At 39.6% G+C, this 16,005-nt stretch overlaps 1 protein-coding gene across 1 annotated transcript in view; it reads left to right on the plus strand.

Annotated features, from left to right (window-relative positions):
• The window catches only part of STK4 (serine/threonine kinase 4), an 87,209-nt gene that overhangs the window by 38,311 nt on the left and 32,893 nt on the right, over nt 1-16,005 (plus strand). The window contains exon 10 of the mRNA XM_001503165.5: nt 10,836-10,993. Within this exon, the coding sequence (XP_001503215.1) occupies nt 10,836-10,993 (158 nt within the window). The remainder of the gene's footprint in view (nt 1-10,835; nt 10,994-16,005) is intronic.

The following is a 16,005-nucleotide window of genomic DNA, read 5'->3' on the forward strand; positions in this document are numbered from 1 at the left end:
TCTGACTCAGATGATGACATTTGCAAGGACGGTAAATAGGACATAAAGTACGGCAGGTATGTTAACACTTCTTTTACCACAGTAGCCTTACTGTCTAATTCTGATTCCCTCACAATATTTAAAAGTATCATCAGAGACTGTTAAGTGTCTGTGTGTCCTTACCACTCACAGCCAGCATCATATGGGAATTTCAAATAGCATTAAGTTAATTATACATACTAAAGCTAAAACTTAAAACATTTAGTTTTGTTAGAAACGTATCTCTCAGTAGGGGTAAGGGAAAGAAAAAGGAGTAGTGGAAAGAACCTTAATTTTTGGAATCAGAGTCTTTGGTTTGAAACTTGGCTCAGAATCTTATCAGCTTTGTCAGCTTTAGCAAGTTATTTCCTTTTTGAGCCTCAGTTTCCTAGTCTGAAAAAATGGGGCAAAAAAGTTCCTACTTTGTAGAGTTGTTAAGATGATATGAGATAATGTATGTAAAATACTTAGCAATGCTTATAAATGCTTAAAAATTATGAGGAGTTTAGTAAGTATATGCATCTTTAAATGTGTGGCAGTAGCTTTTTCATGAGACCTAAAAATTCCTTCAACCAGGGCACTTTTCTGCATCCTAATTCCTTTTCTCTTGCTAGTTATATTTTTTATGTTTTTTAGTTTCCACCCTTGTATTAATGGTGTTCCGTAAGTGCCACCTCTGTGTCTGAGTACAGGCGTGAAAACGGTTGATCTAAAGGAACGTCAGTTGTCAGTTTCAGTGATGTTTTAAAAATGTGCTGAGAGAGAGAAGAGAGGGAGAGTGTGTTTGTGTGTGTGTGTGTGTGTGTGTGTTTCACATTCCTTGGCAATAAGATGATAGATGTTTTGAAAATCTGTTAAATAGCTCAAAATACAAGATGGCAGATTTTAAGGAAGGCTAGACTTTGGATCCACATGAGCCTTCCTTTGTGAACTTTCAGACGTTATCTTAATGTGTGGAATTTGTTACTGACTGGATTTTTTTCCATCTCTGAAAGATAATTGCTGTGGTTCACTGTGCATTTATCAGAAGCTCCCTCCTGAGTGAGAGGAAGCTCCCTCTTCCATTTACAATAGAAAAGCAGACATTTTGGTCCTTAGACCTTTCTCTCAGTTGCACAAAGAATTTGAGGTCATCCTGCCAGAGTGGAGACTAAATCCTAATTGTTTGTGCAGTTTTTCTAATTGTGTCCAGATGTTGGGCTCACTTTTATCTTTGGAAACCATTAACATTCTTGATTCTTTTGGGATGAGCCAAAAAACACAGACACGTGGTGCCTGCAAATTCATTCAGAACACCCTGCCAGACCACATATTAGGGTATGAAAGTACCAGAGCTCAGTGTGACTTGGGCGAAGGGCTCAAGGCCTCTATTTTTGAGAAGACAAGATGCTCCATTAGAGTTAAATTGGTAAAAGGAGAGCCAGGAATAGCAATGGGGGAAGTGTATTTTCCAAGAGAGGGCAGTAGCATGGTGGGTGATGACAGACAAAGGCAGATGAGTCCCAAAAGGTACACTTTGGCTCTTTGCCTAAGGGGCAGATCCATCAGTTTGGATCAGTTAGGGGAATGTGTTTCTCTGGTGCTCTAAGCTGTTCTGACCTGCTTGTTCTTGATCAGCAAGAAAATGAAGATGCTTTTGATCAATTTAAATGGGTCTATAAAGAAAAAGTAGATGATTCTCTTAAGTGTTTATGCTCTAAAAAATATCAACTTGGAATCAGTATTTGTTAGAAATAAATATTTAATACCAACCAAGAAGTATTTATTGGGTAGTCACTATGTGTCATTACTGTGCAGTGTACAAAAGCCAAATGAGACATTTACTGCTGACCAGGAATTTATAGGTTAATGGGGGAAGATGACATTTGTCGTTATCATTATCTAAAATTTGCGGAGTGCCTTCTGTACTGTAACTGTTGTTTCTGATTCCTTGTAAGTCTGGAGCATTACCCTGGGTGCTTCAGATAGTGGTATTTGATGTTGACATAACTTAGTTGAGGAGCTAAGATAAGACCTCTACATAAGAAGCTAATACAATACTAGGCCAAATGCTGGGTAAGTGGTACAGAAAAGTGTTAAAGATTGTGTGAGAAGGAAAGCAAGGACTTAGATATGCAGAAAGGCTGGAGGAGGATATTCCAGGCAGGTGCAAAATCAGGAGGTAGACACCTCGAATATTGAACATTCAGTTTGGCTGAAGTGAGTGTTGACCAGGTATTGGAGCACCTTGAATGCCAGAGTAAGAAATGTGAGTTCGATTCTATTGGTAGTTGGGTGGTGTAAAGAGATTTTAACCAGAAAAGTCATGTGAGAAAGTGGTTTTCTAGGAGGGTCAGTTGGGTGGTGCAAAGTTTGAAAAGACTGAAAGGTGAGACCATTTGGAAATTGTTGCAGTAACCAAGATATGGATCATTCTTACCTGTGAACCTTTTGTATCTTTTCAGATGTGCTGCCTCTATTGCTCTAGTTAGTAACCCTGTGAAATTTGGATTTAGAGCTCTCTGAATAGATGTGTGGCAGATCACCAGAAAAGAACTAGAGCACCATTGCCCAGAAGTCAAGTCAATCAGTTTAGGTAGAGGCAATTACCAAAACTGGTTATCTGAAGAGTTATTCCAGCTGGCCCCCGGGGAACCTTCTCCTGGGCTCTAGGGAACCTCATAATGTGATCCCAGCAGTTCTTAGTCAAAGAGCAGTCAAAGGAATATCTATGGCTGTACATAGAAACTTGGATAATAGCTTGTGTAATTAAATGAGTTAATGCATGTAGAGCACTTAGGTGCCCAGCAACAAAAACAAAACCAAAGCCACACACACATCATAAATGTTAGATTAAAAACACCAAAAACAACCCTACGGCAAGGCATATTATTCCAAGCCGGAAGAAAATATTTGAGGGATTAGTCAAGTTTTTTTTCTTGCAAATATTCATGCGTGAAACAGAGAAGAAAATGCAGACTGCCCAGTTGTCTAGTTTAAACAGAATTAATTACTATGAAGGTAGAAAAGAGTAATTATTGAGAAATTAAGGAAAGTACGTTAACCGTTGTGGTTTACTTAGTGGCAGTCTTTAAAATGAATGTTTCAAATGGAAGGGAATAAAGCTTAACTCTAGTGGATGGTCATTCCAAAGGAAAAGGTGGGCTTCAGTCTTTGATCAGGCTCCTTCCCAGTTATGACTACTTTGGCTACATTGAGAGACAGCTTACATGTAAGAATCCAGAAATAAAAGTGGTAAATAGTAGAGGAAAGGGATCCTTCAGGTTTTTTTTGAGTTACTGATGTATAATTCACATATAATTCACTGATCTAAAGGATACAATTCAATGGCTTTTAGTATATGTACAGAGTTGTGGAACCATCACCACATTCTAATTTTAAAAAATTTATTATTTTTTAATTGAGATGTAATTCACTATCATAAAATTCACCATTTTAAAGTTACAATTCTGTGGGTTTTTTAGTATATTAACAAGGTTGTGCAACCATAACCACTGTTGAATTCCAGACATTTTCATCACCCACCAAAGAGACCACAATCCTATTAGCAGTCACTTCTCATTACCCCCTCCCCCTCTCCCCAGGCAACTATTAATCTGCTTTCTGTCTCTATGGATTGCCTATTTTGGGCATTTTATATAAATGGAATCATACAAAATGTGGCCTTTGTGTCTGACTTTTTTCACTTAGTTTAATGTTTTCAAGGTTCACCCGTGTAGCCTATATCAGTACTCCATTCCTTTTTCTTTTCTTTCTTTTTTCTTTTTTTTTTTTTTGAGGAAGATTAGTCCTAAGCTAACATCTGCCACCAATCATCCACTGTTTTGCTGAGGAAGACTGGCCCTGAGCTAACATCCATGCCGACCTTCCTCTACTTTATATGTGGGACACCTGCCACAGCATGACTTGACAAGCTGTGTGTAGGTCTGCACCCAGGATCTGAACCAGTGAACCCTGGGCCACTGAAGTGGAACGTGTGAACTTAACCACTGCATCACTGGGCCGGTGCCTCCATTCCTTTTTATGGCTGAATAATGTTCCATTATATGAATAGACCCTATTTTGTTTACAATCTAATTTTAGAACATTTTGATCACCCCCTAAAGAAACTCTGAATTTGTTAGCAGTCACTTACCATCCCCCCCACTCACCTCTCAGCTCTAGGCAACTGCTAATCTACTTTCTGTCTCTACAGATTTCCCTATTCTGAATGTTTCATGTAAATAGAGTCATAGAATATGTAGCCTTTCATGACTGGCTCCTTTCATTTAGCGTAATGTTTTCAAGGTTAATCCATGTTGTACCACGTATCAGTATTTCATTCCTTTTTATTGCCAAATAATATTCCACTGTACAGATATACTCCATTATATTTATCCATTCATAAGTTGATGGACATTTGTGTTGTTGGGTCCTTTTGCTTCTACATAGCATTTTTCAAAGAAAAATAAATGTAGGATACAGTTGCTTATGAATTCACCCCTTTGTCTGTGGGCTTAGACAGATTGTCCATTTAGCTTGCCAGATACTGCTTACAAAGAAAAATGGGCCAGTCACAGCATGGGAATTCATGTATTTCGTGCATCAGATAAAAGCATCAGAACAAGACGTGGCTCTTCTCAAAGTTTGACTTTTCTTTCAGTGCATTCTCCCTATGGCTTCAGGTTTCTGGTATTATCATTCAGCTGAACGTCTTCATTTCCTGGGATACCTCTGAAAGGATGCCCTCACTCAAGCTGAAACAAAAAGCCCAGCAGCCAGCTGAAGCCCTGGGGACGGCTTTGCCTTTACTCAGCGTGGAATGATTCTCTTACACTTTGCAGTCCTGACAGGCTGTCCAACACACTTGATCGTCTAGTCAGGAGTGCTGAAAGAAGAGTTCAAAGATAAGGTTACTGGGAAAATTCCATTCCCCTACTCTTTCTGCACTTAGCTTCCTGGCAGTTCTGACATGTCAAGAATTTTCCATTTGATTTTAGAGAATTTGCAATATGAGATATTGCAGCTCACCAGTCTTAAACTGGATGATTACGATTCAAAACCTGTCCTTGTTGGTAGCTAGGCGCACAATCTTAGGCAAATTTCTCACCTAAAGGTGGAAATAGAGATACATACCTCAAAAGATTTGAGGCTTAAGTGAAGTAGTACAGTGTCTGGCCCTTGGGAGGTGCCTAATAAGCACCAGTCCTTGTCCCTCCTACTTTATTTCTTTATTTACGTGGTATTCGTGAAGTTTGGATCGGACCATCATGTGAAAGCATCTAGTAAAAAGCCTGAAATTTAGAAGGCATTCAATAAATGTTAGTTGAATTTGAACCTGAGTTCCCAAAGAATGGAACGCTTTTTGTAGACATAGAGCGGAGTGTGAGTGTGTGTATGAGGAAGAGAGAGAGAGACACTGTATCGCTTAGTTTTTGCTGCATAACAAACCACCTCAAAACTTCGTGGTCACTTGGTGCGATAGCAGCTGGGGCTGGCTGACTTATGAAGGCCTCAGCTAAGGCAGTCTGTTGTCCAGGGCCTCTCTCCACATGGTGTCTCATCATCCAGCAGGCTCCCTCAGGTTTGTTACATGGTAGTAGGACGCACAAGCACTTTTCAAGTCCCTGCTTGCAATACCTTTGCTGTTGTCTCAGTGGCCAAAGCAAGTCACATGGCCAGGCCCAGAGTCACTGTGGGATGGTGCTACTAAAGGGCAAGGATACCAGGGGTACTGGGAGGAAATTATTGTGGCCATTTTTGCAAACATTCTATCTTAGGTACTAATTATGATAGTAATGCACATCTCAGCCTATAAAGTTAGACCGAGAACAAGTGCTATAATTTAATTACAGTGTTCTTAAGGACATGTTGGTCACAATAGGAGGGCTCTTTCCTCCATATAAACTTAATCCATCAGTGAAGCAATCTCACTTAAAGAAAGAATCATTGTGGTGTAGGCAGTTAATTTCTGGAATCACTAAATTTGGGATCAAAAATTCATCTGTTTTTGAATGCCTACTGTTTCTTGCCAGTTGAGGTGGCTTCCTTTACCAGTTGATTTGTTTATTTCTTCAGCTTTAGTTATATAAAACATTTTTATAACAAGCATCTCTCGATAATATCTTTATTACAGTTTGGGCCAAGGAAAATTTGGTCATCTCTTTCATCTGTTTAAAAAAGCCAAAAAACAGCACTAACCACAACAAAAAGAAGCAAAGAAGCAGACAGTCCTGTCACAAATATTTCTTGAGTCTTAACTGTTTTGCAGTTTGGTCTGGTCTTTGGTTTATGCCCATACACATCTAAGTGTCACAGTCCCTCTGGAGATAAGAACTTCTTTTGAATGGTTGTCAGTACCTGGGCATAAATGTTTTCATAAGCTACCGTCGAGTCTTAGAATCATGGAATTTTCAATGCTGCAATGGGACAGTAGAAATAATCCGGTCCAGTAGCTTCTCTTTGTAGATTGGAACCTGTGGTTTTCCCAAGATCACTTAGTGAGCACCAGGATAGATCTTTGAACCCCAGGATAGGTGTTTTTCTAGTGTATTATTCTGTCTCCAAAATCAACTTCAGCTTTTTTGTAATCTGATACACCCACCATTTAACTAATCATTTCACTACAATTACGTTTCTTATATATGTGTGAATTTTACTCCCAGCTTATGCCTGAATATGTGGTTAGATTAAAATTACTCTTATTACAAAATTCACTATAGTTTTTGGAACTTTGATTTCTAATAAATATTAGGTATTGTCAGCTTCCTGGTGTTGATATCAAAAGATGAAAGAAAGGATGTTTTAGGTAGAGTTTCTTATTTGTGACCCTTAGTTGTTGAAAGGGACAAAGAATAATTTGTGTGTTAACTCCAAACATAATAGAAATCTTTAAGGGTGTTGCGAAGTGCTGTCATCATCAAATAGAAAGAATTCAAATATGAAGAAAACACATGTTCTCATTTTCTCATCTAGACGGTGATAGAATTAAATGAATGACTATACTCTAGCTTAACAGACTTTTCTTTGATCTTTATGACATGGTTTAGAATTAGACTACGGTGTTTCATCCCTGGTTTAGGAGTTTAATGTCTAAAACCTACCTATATTGCAACTGAAAGGAATTGATAAAGCATCACAGAAGTATATTGCACCAATTATACAATTTTTATTGTTGGATATGATGCTTTTTAAAAAAATTATCTTTATGGTTTTTGTAACAATTCCACAGGGGGAACATATTTTAAATTTCCTGTTATTTCTATACAGAATTGCCATTTTTGTTGACGAACTCATTTCAGTCGTTTCTCTGTGCATATATAAAGATGGCTGGATAAACAGACATGAAATGCCAGAAGTAATGAGGAGAGGTTGGTGCATGATATATGCAACTTACCCTCAAACATTCAGGGTGTATTTTCTAAGAAAGGAGATATTCTGTTTTGTATGTATTTCCTAAGAAAGAGGATATTCCCTTTTCTTACCACAATACAGTTGTCAAGTGTGATTTTTCTAAGGAAGGGCTTTTTCCTTCTCTCCCATCCCCCTTCACTGTAGATTATTAGTTTGAGCTCATAGATTCTTTTTGTTCAGTGTATTTTTTTTGATGTTCAAAGTGTCCCAAAATTTACCAGTGGGAACCCCTCAAGGTGGCTTCTGTGTCTTTTTGATATGTCCCTTTAGGTTTTGAGTACTTGGTTTTTTTTTTTGGCGCAAAAAGATGTTCCGGGCCTACTTTGTACTTTTCCTGTCCTGGACCTGGAATTGCTTGTTTCTCTTAGGAAGCCTTAGTTCCTCTTACTGGGGAATGGTATTTGGAAACCAACATCTGAGTGCTAGCTGTGCTCATTGGTAATGGGATGTCGTTGCTTCAATGCCTTTTAATGAAAAAAGCTTGGAATCTTTTTTCTCCCCAAAGCAGCTAAAATAGTTGTATATTTTAGTTGTAAGTCCTTCTAGTTCTTCTATGTGAGCCACTGCCACAGCATGGCAACTGACAGATGAGTGATGTGGTTCTGTGCCCGGGAACTGAACCCAGACTGCTGAAGCAGAGCATGCTGAACTTTAACCCCTAGGCCATCAGGGCTGACTCGGATTCTTTTTTTAATTGACCATGAGTTCATGTTAATACCCCAGTTTAAATACAACACACCCAAGCTCTTGTGTACCTTCCCCTATTTCATATTTTGATATTTAGATGTTGCCAGATTCCCTTCGTAGGGCTTGTACTACTCGGCATTCCAGTTCATCGACATATGAGAGTGCCTGTGTCTGTCCCCACAGCCTTACCAATAGATAGCGTGTTGTTAACTTTTTGAATTTTTGCCAATCTGAAATGTTAAGAAATCGCATCTCTAAGTAGTTTTGATTTGAGTTTCTCTTATTATGAGTGAACCTAAGCATTTTCTTCATGTTTAAGGACTAATTGGATATCTTTGTGTGTATACTGTCTTTTCAAGTCTTTAGCCCATTTTTCTTCTTTTTTTTGGTCTTCCTTGATTTTGGGAATTCTTTGTATATTTGGGAGCTTATCTGCCTAATATATAAAAGACTCAAATTTTTTTTTAAACTAGTTCTTTAAAAAAAATTCGTGGTATTTGTTGCAATTATTTTCTTCCAGTTCATCGTTTGTCTTTTATCTTGGCTTATAGTGTATGTGTACTTATTAATTTTTTAAAATTTGTGATTTCTTCTTCACGCAAAGAGTTTTTATCTATCGATTTTTTATTGCATCTGGGTTTTTGTCACAGTTAGAAAGCCTTTTTCCACACCAGATTTTAAAGGCATTCACGCTGTCTTCTTCTAGTACTTATGGTTTCCATTTTTACAGTTAGAGCTCTTATCCACTTGGAGCTTTTTGGTTTAAGGTACGAGATGTGGGTCCAGTTTAATCCTTTTCCAGATACCCATCTGGTTGTTTGGATAGCCATTTGGGCTTTCTCTTCTGTTTCTGGACTTGGTGTTCTGTTCAGCTGGTAGGTGTATCTAGTCAGGGTGTTTTTATAAGAGTACACTGTATACCGTATATGTCAGCAGTCGGTAGCGCTGTGGCAGTGGCTTGGCTCCAGGAGGCTCTCTGAACACTCCTTTTTTATGTGCGGAATTATGTGGGGGCTGGCTGCAGAGTTGTCTCTGAGCCAGTCCTCTCCTCTGGTGGTCCCAGAGGAGGGGACTGATCAAAAGGACTGAGCTTCCTGACGTGTGAGCAAATCCAAAACACCCCCATTTTGACAGGTTTTATTTTGTTGTAGTTCCTTCAGAACTATATTTTAAAATAATACCTTAAATTTAACTTAAAAGTTACACAAAATAAGCATGAAAAGCACTTAACATCACATCTAGAACAAAACAAAACGCACCTTCAGCACATAATCATTGACTGGTCCTAGCACATATTGTGTTTAATCCCTACTAAGTGAGGAGGCAACAGTGAAGTAAGCTATTGGCAGCGTCTGGAAGTGGGCAGATCTGGGCTTGGCTGCTGTTGACCTTGGCAGTGGTGATAGAGAGTAGGACAGACGTCTGTGAGGCAGTCAGGGTGCTGGCTTGAAACCGGACTAGACAAGTGTTAGGAGATAAGATTGCATGGAACGAGGTGCCTGGAGAGAAACACTTGCTGTTCTGAATCTTCTAGACCCCTCCCCATCTACTTCTTAAGGCTCTGAACCTTCTGGTGTTTTTTCTCATTACTGGGAGAAGGGCAATATAAACCCACATGTTCATGGAAAGCCCCGTAAAAAAACCTTCTGTACTTCCCAGTTTTAGAATACTAATCACCAGCACAAAGCTACTTCAACCTGTGGAATAGGACATTCGGCTAGCTAGGTTTTTGTGTTACACCAGGTGAAATGATTCTTCCTGCCCTCGTTACTGGTTCTACCTTGTATCTGCGAAATTCTGCTCCATGTGGTAACTGCTGCTACATAACTGCTGATTCTGCTCTGCTACCAGCCGTGCTCAGGGGTGGTTTGAGGCCCAACCTAAGCCGCCTTTGACCAGTCTTTCCTGACCACCCCAGCTTGTAAGATCTCTCCGTCTTCTGGGCACATGTAACTCATAATCGGTTCTATCTGTTTAATATTTATCCTGTACTATCTTCTTTAAAAAAAATGTTTAAAAGTCAATAGAATCACCTCTACTCCTGCTGTCAGAGACACATCCTATTAGCATTTTGGTATATTTTCTTCTAGTCTTTATTTTTTCTCTTGTGTATAGGATTTTACAGAGTTGAGATCATACTATATGTATAATATTGCGTCCTCTTTTTTCTCCTTAACTTTATCATAAACCATTTGTAAATCATATCTTAAAAGTTACATAATATTTCATGGAGTGGAATGTGATTTACTTATATTTTCTTTTTCATGCATATTTCTCTCATTAGTCCAGATAGATTGTGAGATGATCAAGGGAAGTCATTCTACTGTATCACCCCCTTCTGTTCTCCAATGCCTTTAGAGAATATTGTACATGTAGATGATAATAAATACTTTTGCTTGCTTCTGTTTTTAGTCTAAATGTTATAGCAACTATTTGCTATAGGGTACCCGGAAAGTATTACTTGCAGCTTACTCAGCATCATTGCATCACCAACTCTTTCCGTCTAGAAAAATAGATCCTGGAGAAATCTTTGCATGTATTTTTGGGGCACGTGAGTCCTCTTAAATGCTATAAGAAGTATTTTGAGTGAGCATTTGTGTATTTTCCTTGAAGGCGTCCTTATTTAACAAGAAGAGCCACTGATCCAGTGGCTGTAATCCATCTGGAGATAGATCTGTTTATTAAACTTATCTGAAATCTAAGGTACATATTTCACCTTTTATTTTCTTGGTTTTCAGGAAGAGATGAGACCATGCAGCCTGCAAAACCATCTTTTCTTGAATACTTTGAACAAAAGGAAAAGGAAAATCAGATCAACAGCTTTGGCAAGAGCGTTCCTGGCCCGCTGAAGAACTCTTCTGATTGGAAAGTACCACAGGATGGAGACTACGAATTTGTAAGTAGTGTCGAAGTAGATGTACCGGTATGTCTGCTGGGGAAAGTGACTTGAAATTATCACACATCCACTTCTGTCACGTCACTGAAAGTGCCTGTGCATTTTCTTGTGTGGTTCAGGTCTCCTCTCTCCGTCCGTGGTGGCAGCTCTTGGCTGAGGCCTCGTAAGTTTTTTATTTTTATTTATTTATTTATTTATTTATTTATTTTTGAGGAGGATTAGCCCTGAGCTAACTACTGCCAATCCTCGTCTTTTTGCTGAGGAAGACTGGCCCTGAGCTAACCTCCATGCCCATCTTCCTCTACTTTATACGTGGGACGCCTACCGCAGCGTGGCTTTTGCCAAGCGGTGCCATGTCCGCACCCAGGATCCGGACCAGCGAACCCCGGGCCGCCGAGAAGCGGAACGTGCACACTTAACTGCTGTGCCACCGGGCCAGCCCCCTGAGGCCTCGTAAGTTTGAGGCAACAAGGTTTTGACTGATATTTAAGCAGTTCTGGGCTCCCAATTAGTGGCATCTTTTCACTTTAAAAATCATTTATTCACTTGCCGTTTTTCTTTCTCTCGAGTTTGAAATTGTTAATGGTAAAACAAATATTCACCCACCAAGTGAAGGTGCACTGTCTTTAATAGTTTATTTGGGATTGGGATTTTATATTTAAGAATTAGACTGGAGGGCAGTTGATGCTGTTGTGCTAACCCTTATCCTAATTTTAGGCTCTCTAAGAGGATTATTCTGAATTTTGTCCGAGGATGAATATTAAATTGTTCCAAAGTTTCTTATGAAAAACTGGTTGTGTTTTTCCTTTTCCTGCTGTGGAACGTTCTCCCTCAACCACAGACACTTGTTAATGTTCACAGAGATTTAATAAGTAGAGGCAATAAAAAATTGGGGGGAAAGTAAGCTATGGAGTATGCATTCCTTTTCTGAATATTTTTAGAAAAGAATTTTCTCTTTAGGAATATTTAATTTTTACGTTGTTAAATTCTATCATAGTTCTGTTGTTGTGTATTAGAGCTTAGTTTGGGCATTATATTTGTATCCTGGGAGGCCTTTCTAGGCCTGGCTTTCCACTGTTCTCCTGACTGACCTAGAGGAAGTGATGTTGTTCTTCCATAACATAATTTCTACTTTTGTAGAGTGGCAGGCAAGTCATAGTTTATACAACTAATGATAGAGATCTTTTGAGAACCAGAGTAACTCACCTGAGGTTATTTAACCAGTTAGTCACTGACCCCATGTTAGAACCCAGGTTCATTTTTTAAATTATCTCTTCATTCGTTCATTTACTTACTAGTGTTTTAAGTGCCAGTATGTGCTTGACAGTTTTCTAGGGACATAGTAGTGTTCAGAATAGCCAAAAAAAATCCCGTGCGTCATGGAGGTTTCATTCTAAGAGGGAAAATAAGGAAATAAAGTATTTAGTGTGTCAGATGGTGGTAAGTGTTGTAGAAAATGTAAAGCAGGAAAGGGAGATTGGTGGAGGAGGGGAGGGGACAGTGTGTGTGTGTGCGCGGGGGTGTAAATATGTAGCAGCTCTAAATAGTTAAGGAAGGTTTCATTGGTAGGAAGATGAGGGAGTGAACTATGTGACTATCCAGAGGAAGAGCTTTTCAGGCAGCTGGACTAGCACATGTCAAGGTCCTGAGGCAGGGACTTGCTTGGTGTGTTTGCAGAACAGGATGTCTGGAATGGCCTCAAGGGGGCATGTAGCAGGAATGAGCTCAGAGATGTAAAGGGGAGCCAGATAATGAAGGGCTTCTTGTGTAATAATAAGGACTTTAGCTTTACTCTGAGTGAAACGGAAAGCTGTTGGCAAGATGTGACTTGATCCTATTGATGTTTTAAAAGTATTATTTTAGCTGCTATATTAATACCATTGGAAGACTAGATTTTCTGAACATGGGTATAGTGTTGTCTGCTGCACAAAGGAGGCCAGATGTAGGGCACATCTGCTACCGTTCCTCTGTTCTAGGCCTCTGGCATTCATATTTTCCACTGGGTCAGGATTCAGCTCCAGAATCCTTCTTAACACAGTGTTCCCGGCTGCCCCTGTTAATCAGAGTAGACTCCTGAAATTTGAATTACTGTGTTTGCTATTCCATGTTGCCTGTGTAGTTATCTTCAACATACTTGTAAGGACTGATTTTCTCAGTTTAGTGAGCCTTTAGGCAAAGATGATATAACTTCTGGGTACCAAATCATATTATCATTGTGATGGAATGCCTAAGAATGCTCAAACCTGTGTTCCTAGATCTAGTTTCCTTTTTTTTTTTTTCCAATGTTATAGAAGTTAGTGATCCTGAAATTTCAGTCCCTTTAAGCTAAGCGTTATTTTTGGATCAGTAATTCCAGTGATTGAGGACTTCGCTTCTCTCTGCCATAGTTTTCCCATGCTAAGATCATTGGCAGGGAACTTGTTTCAGTGGGCAAAGCTGCTTATGCAAAGGGGCTTTCGTAGGTCTTTAGAGAGAGTGCTTTTTATTTTGGAAGGAAGTGACTGCTGGAGGGAGTGGGCCCATGAGCGCAGTGACTAGGTTAGCGCACTCCCAGCCTGTGTTACTGCTGGCCTGTGCAGAAGGGTCCTGAGACTTCCCTCTAAAGCAGGGGTGACAAACTGGCAGCATCCAGCCCCCAGACTTTTCTGGGTGTCCTATGCAGTGTTCAAAAATTGTAAATTAGTTGCCTATATTTAAAAACTAAGAGCTTTTAAATCAAATGTTGGATCTCCAGCGTATTTTGAAAACTTGGACGATCCGGCCATAACAGACCTGCATTACTGGGTGATGGTTGTCTGGAGCTGAGGAGCAGCCGCCCTCCTTGGGTGTGACTTCCACAGTTCTCAGTATCTGGCCTGCTTCATTCCTTTGTATTAACTCTCTGACCTGCCTGGCTTTTAAGAGCGTTTGATTTGGGGACTCTTGCTCTAAATCATTTGGACTTGTTTGTTATGTCCACATTGTGCTGAGCCAACTCATCCTGACAAAATTTTGTACTATTTTTACCATCAAATTTCAAGAGAATTCGTTTTTAAATGTTTTTTGAGAGAATTTCACATGAAGCAATGAAAGAAAATTGAGGTGGGGTGTACATGAGCTGCTTTATCAAAAAGTACCAAAAATCAAATTAAAATTATTTTTAATACCTTAATATTCTTTTTTGTTGGTAAGGAAGATTGGCCCTGAGCTAACGTCTGTTGCCAATCTTCCTCTTTTTGCTTGAGGAAGATTCTCACTGAGTTAACATCCATGCCAGTCTTCCTCTATTTTGTATGTGGGACCCCACCACAGCATGGCTTGGTAAGTGGTGTGTAGGTCCACACCTGGGGTCTAAACCTGTGAACCCCAGGTCATCGAAGTGGAGTCCACTGTGCCACCGGCTGGCCCCACTGCCTGCATGTTCTTGCTCTATAGCTCTTAGCCTAATCCTAAATCAAGCTTTTGAAATAATAGTCTAAAATAATGTTTCTCAAAGTATAGTCCCCAGACCAGCAGTGTCAGCATCACCTGGAAACTTGTTGGAAATGCAGTTTCTCAGGCCCCACCCCAGACGCACTGAACCAGAATCTCTGGGGCCAGGGCCCAGTAATCTGTGTCTTATCCTACCTTATGCATGAGTCTAACCCATGAAATTCATGTAAGTTTCTTTCCCATTAGGTACTCCAGAAATGCAGAGAGAAGGATGTATTTGTATTTTGTTAACATTGCATGATTTTTAAATTTCCTTTTACTCCCCTTTTGAGTCTCCTGTACTCTAACTGGAGGTACCAAAGGAAGACGTAAAATAAGGAAAATGTACATTTGTAAGTGACGTGGCAAAGAAAGAGCCACTCTGTTGAGGGAAGAAAGTGTTCTGAATAATCTCGCTAAGCTTAAAGAAGGTTGTGTGTCAGACAAGCTAACGTTTCCCTTCACAGTCTCAGAGAGAAACTTTCTGTGTGGGTGGCAGTATTTAATTATGAAAAAGATATTGTCTTTCTTCCTGTGAAGGCAGCTGCTGTTTTGAAATGAACTTTTCGTCCAAAATGGCAAATAGGAAGTAATTTACTCGGGAGTAGCAGAATTTAATACTGACAAAAACCTTCCTATTTTCATCTGAAACGGAATACTTGTTGCACTTCTAAAATTTAATTGCCTTATTTGCCAAGTTGAATAAGCAACCAAGATTTCCTTTAATGTTTAATATATATAGAAATTAAAGTATAAGTAAAAGGTGCTTGAAAATGCAGTATTCTCTAAAATTGGTATTTCATATTCTATAAACAGATTGGATTTTTAGAAATGAATGTTGCTTTTATGAGAATTTAGACCCTCCCATTTTGCCATTTATAAAGCCACAAAAAGCTGTAAACTTAAATCCAGTTTGGCTCATGGATCTTCCAAAAACACACTGTAATATTTTAGTCTGAGATGACTGGAGTGCCAAGAGTGGTGACAAGACAGATGAGGCTCGTGTGTCCTGGAGCTTACCATGTGATGAGGGGAACGGAGTAAGGCAGGTAGTAAATCAGTCCAGGTCAGAATGGCTGTTTAAAGAATAAAAGCACAGTAAAGGAGTGTGACAGAAGGCCCTGCAGAGGAACAGAACGTTCAGCCGAGACCTGAATGAAGAGGGGAAGCAAGCCATGGGAAGGCGGAGGGAGCAGGTGCAGAGACTGAAGCAGGACGTGGTGGGTGTACGTGAGGAAGGAACGAAGTGTGTTGTGGCTGGAGCAGAGTGCCACGTAGGACAGCTGTCCAGATGTAAGCACATCGGTACTCACAATACATGTGAGTGCACTGAAACCTTATTCTATAAAAAGAGCTGATAGTCTCTGTGCCCCACATATTAATTCCACATCCATTCCTGGAAGTCCTCTGTGTGTTGTGCTGTGTGTGTATAGGCAAGACTGCCAGACCCTTGATGGCCGGGACTTTATTTTACTCATCTTTGTATTCCTAACACCTAGTAATTGCCTGCTTGAAGTTAGTACACTATTTTCAATTAATCTCAGACACAGTGTCTGAATTAA

The sequence above is a fragment of the Equus caballus genome, chromosome 22 (genome assembly GCF_041296265.1).
Source record: "Equus caballus isolate H_3958 breed thoroughbred chromosome 22, TB-T2T, whole genome shotgun sequence".
NCBI classification, from domain to species: Eukaryota; Metazoa; Chordata; class Mammalia; order Perissodactyla; family Equidae; genus Equus; species Equus caballus.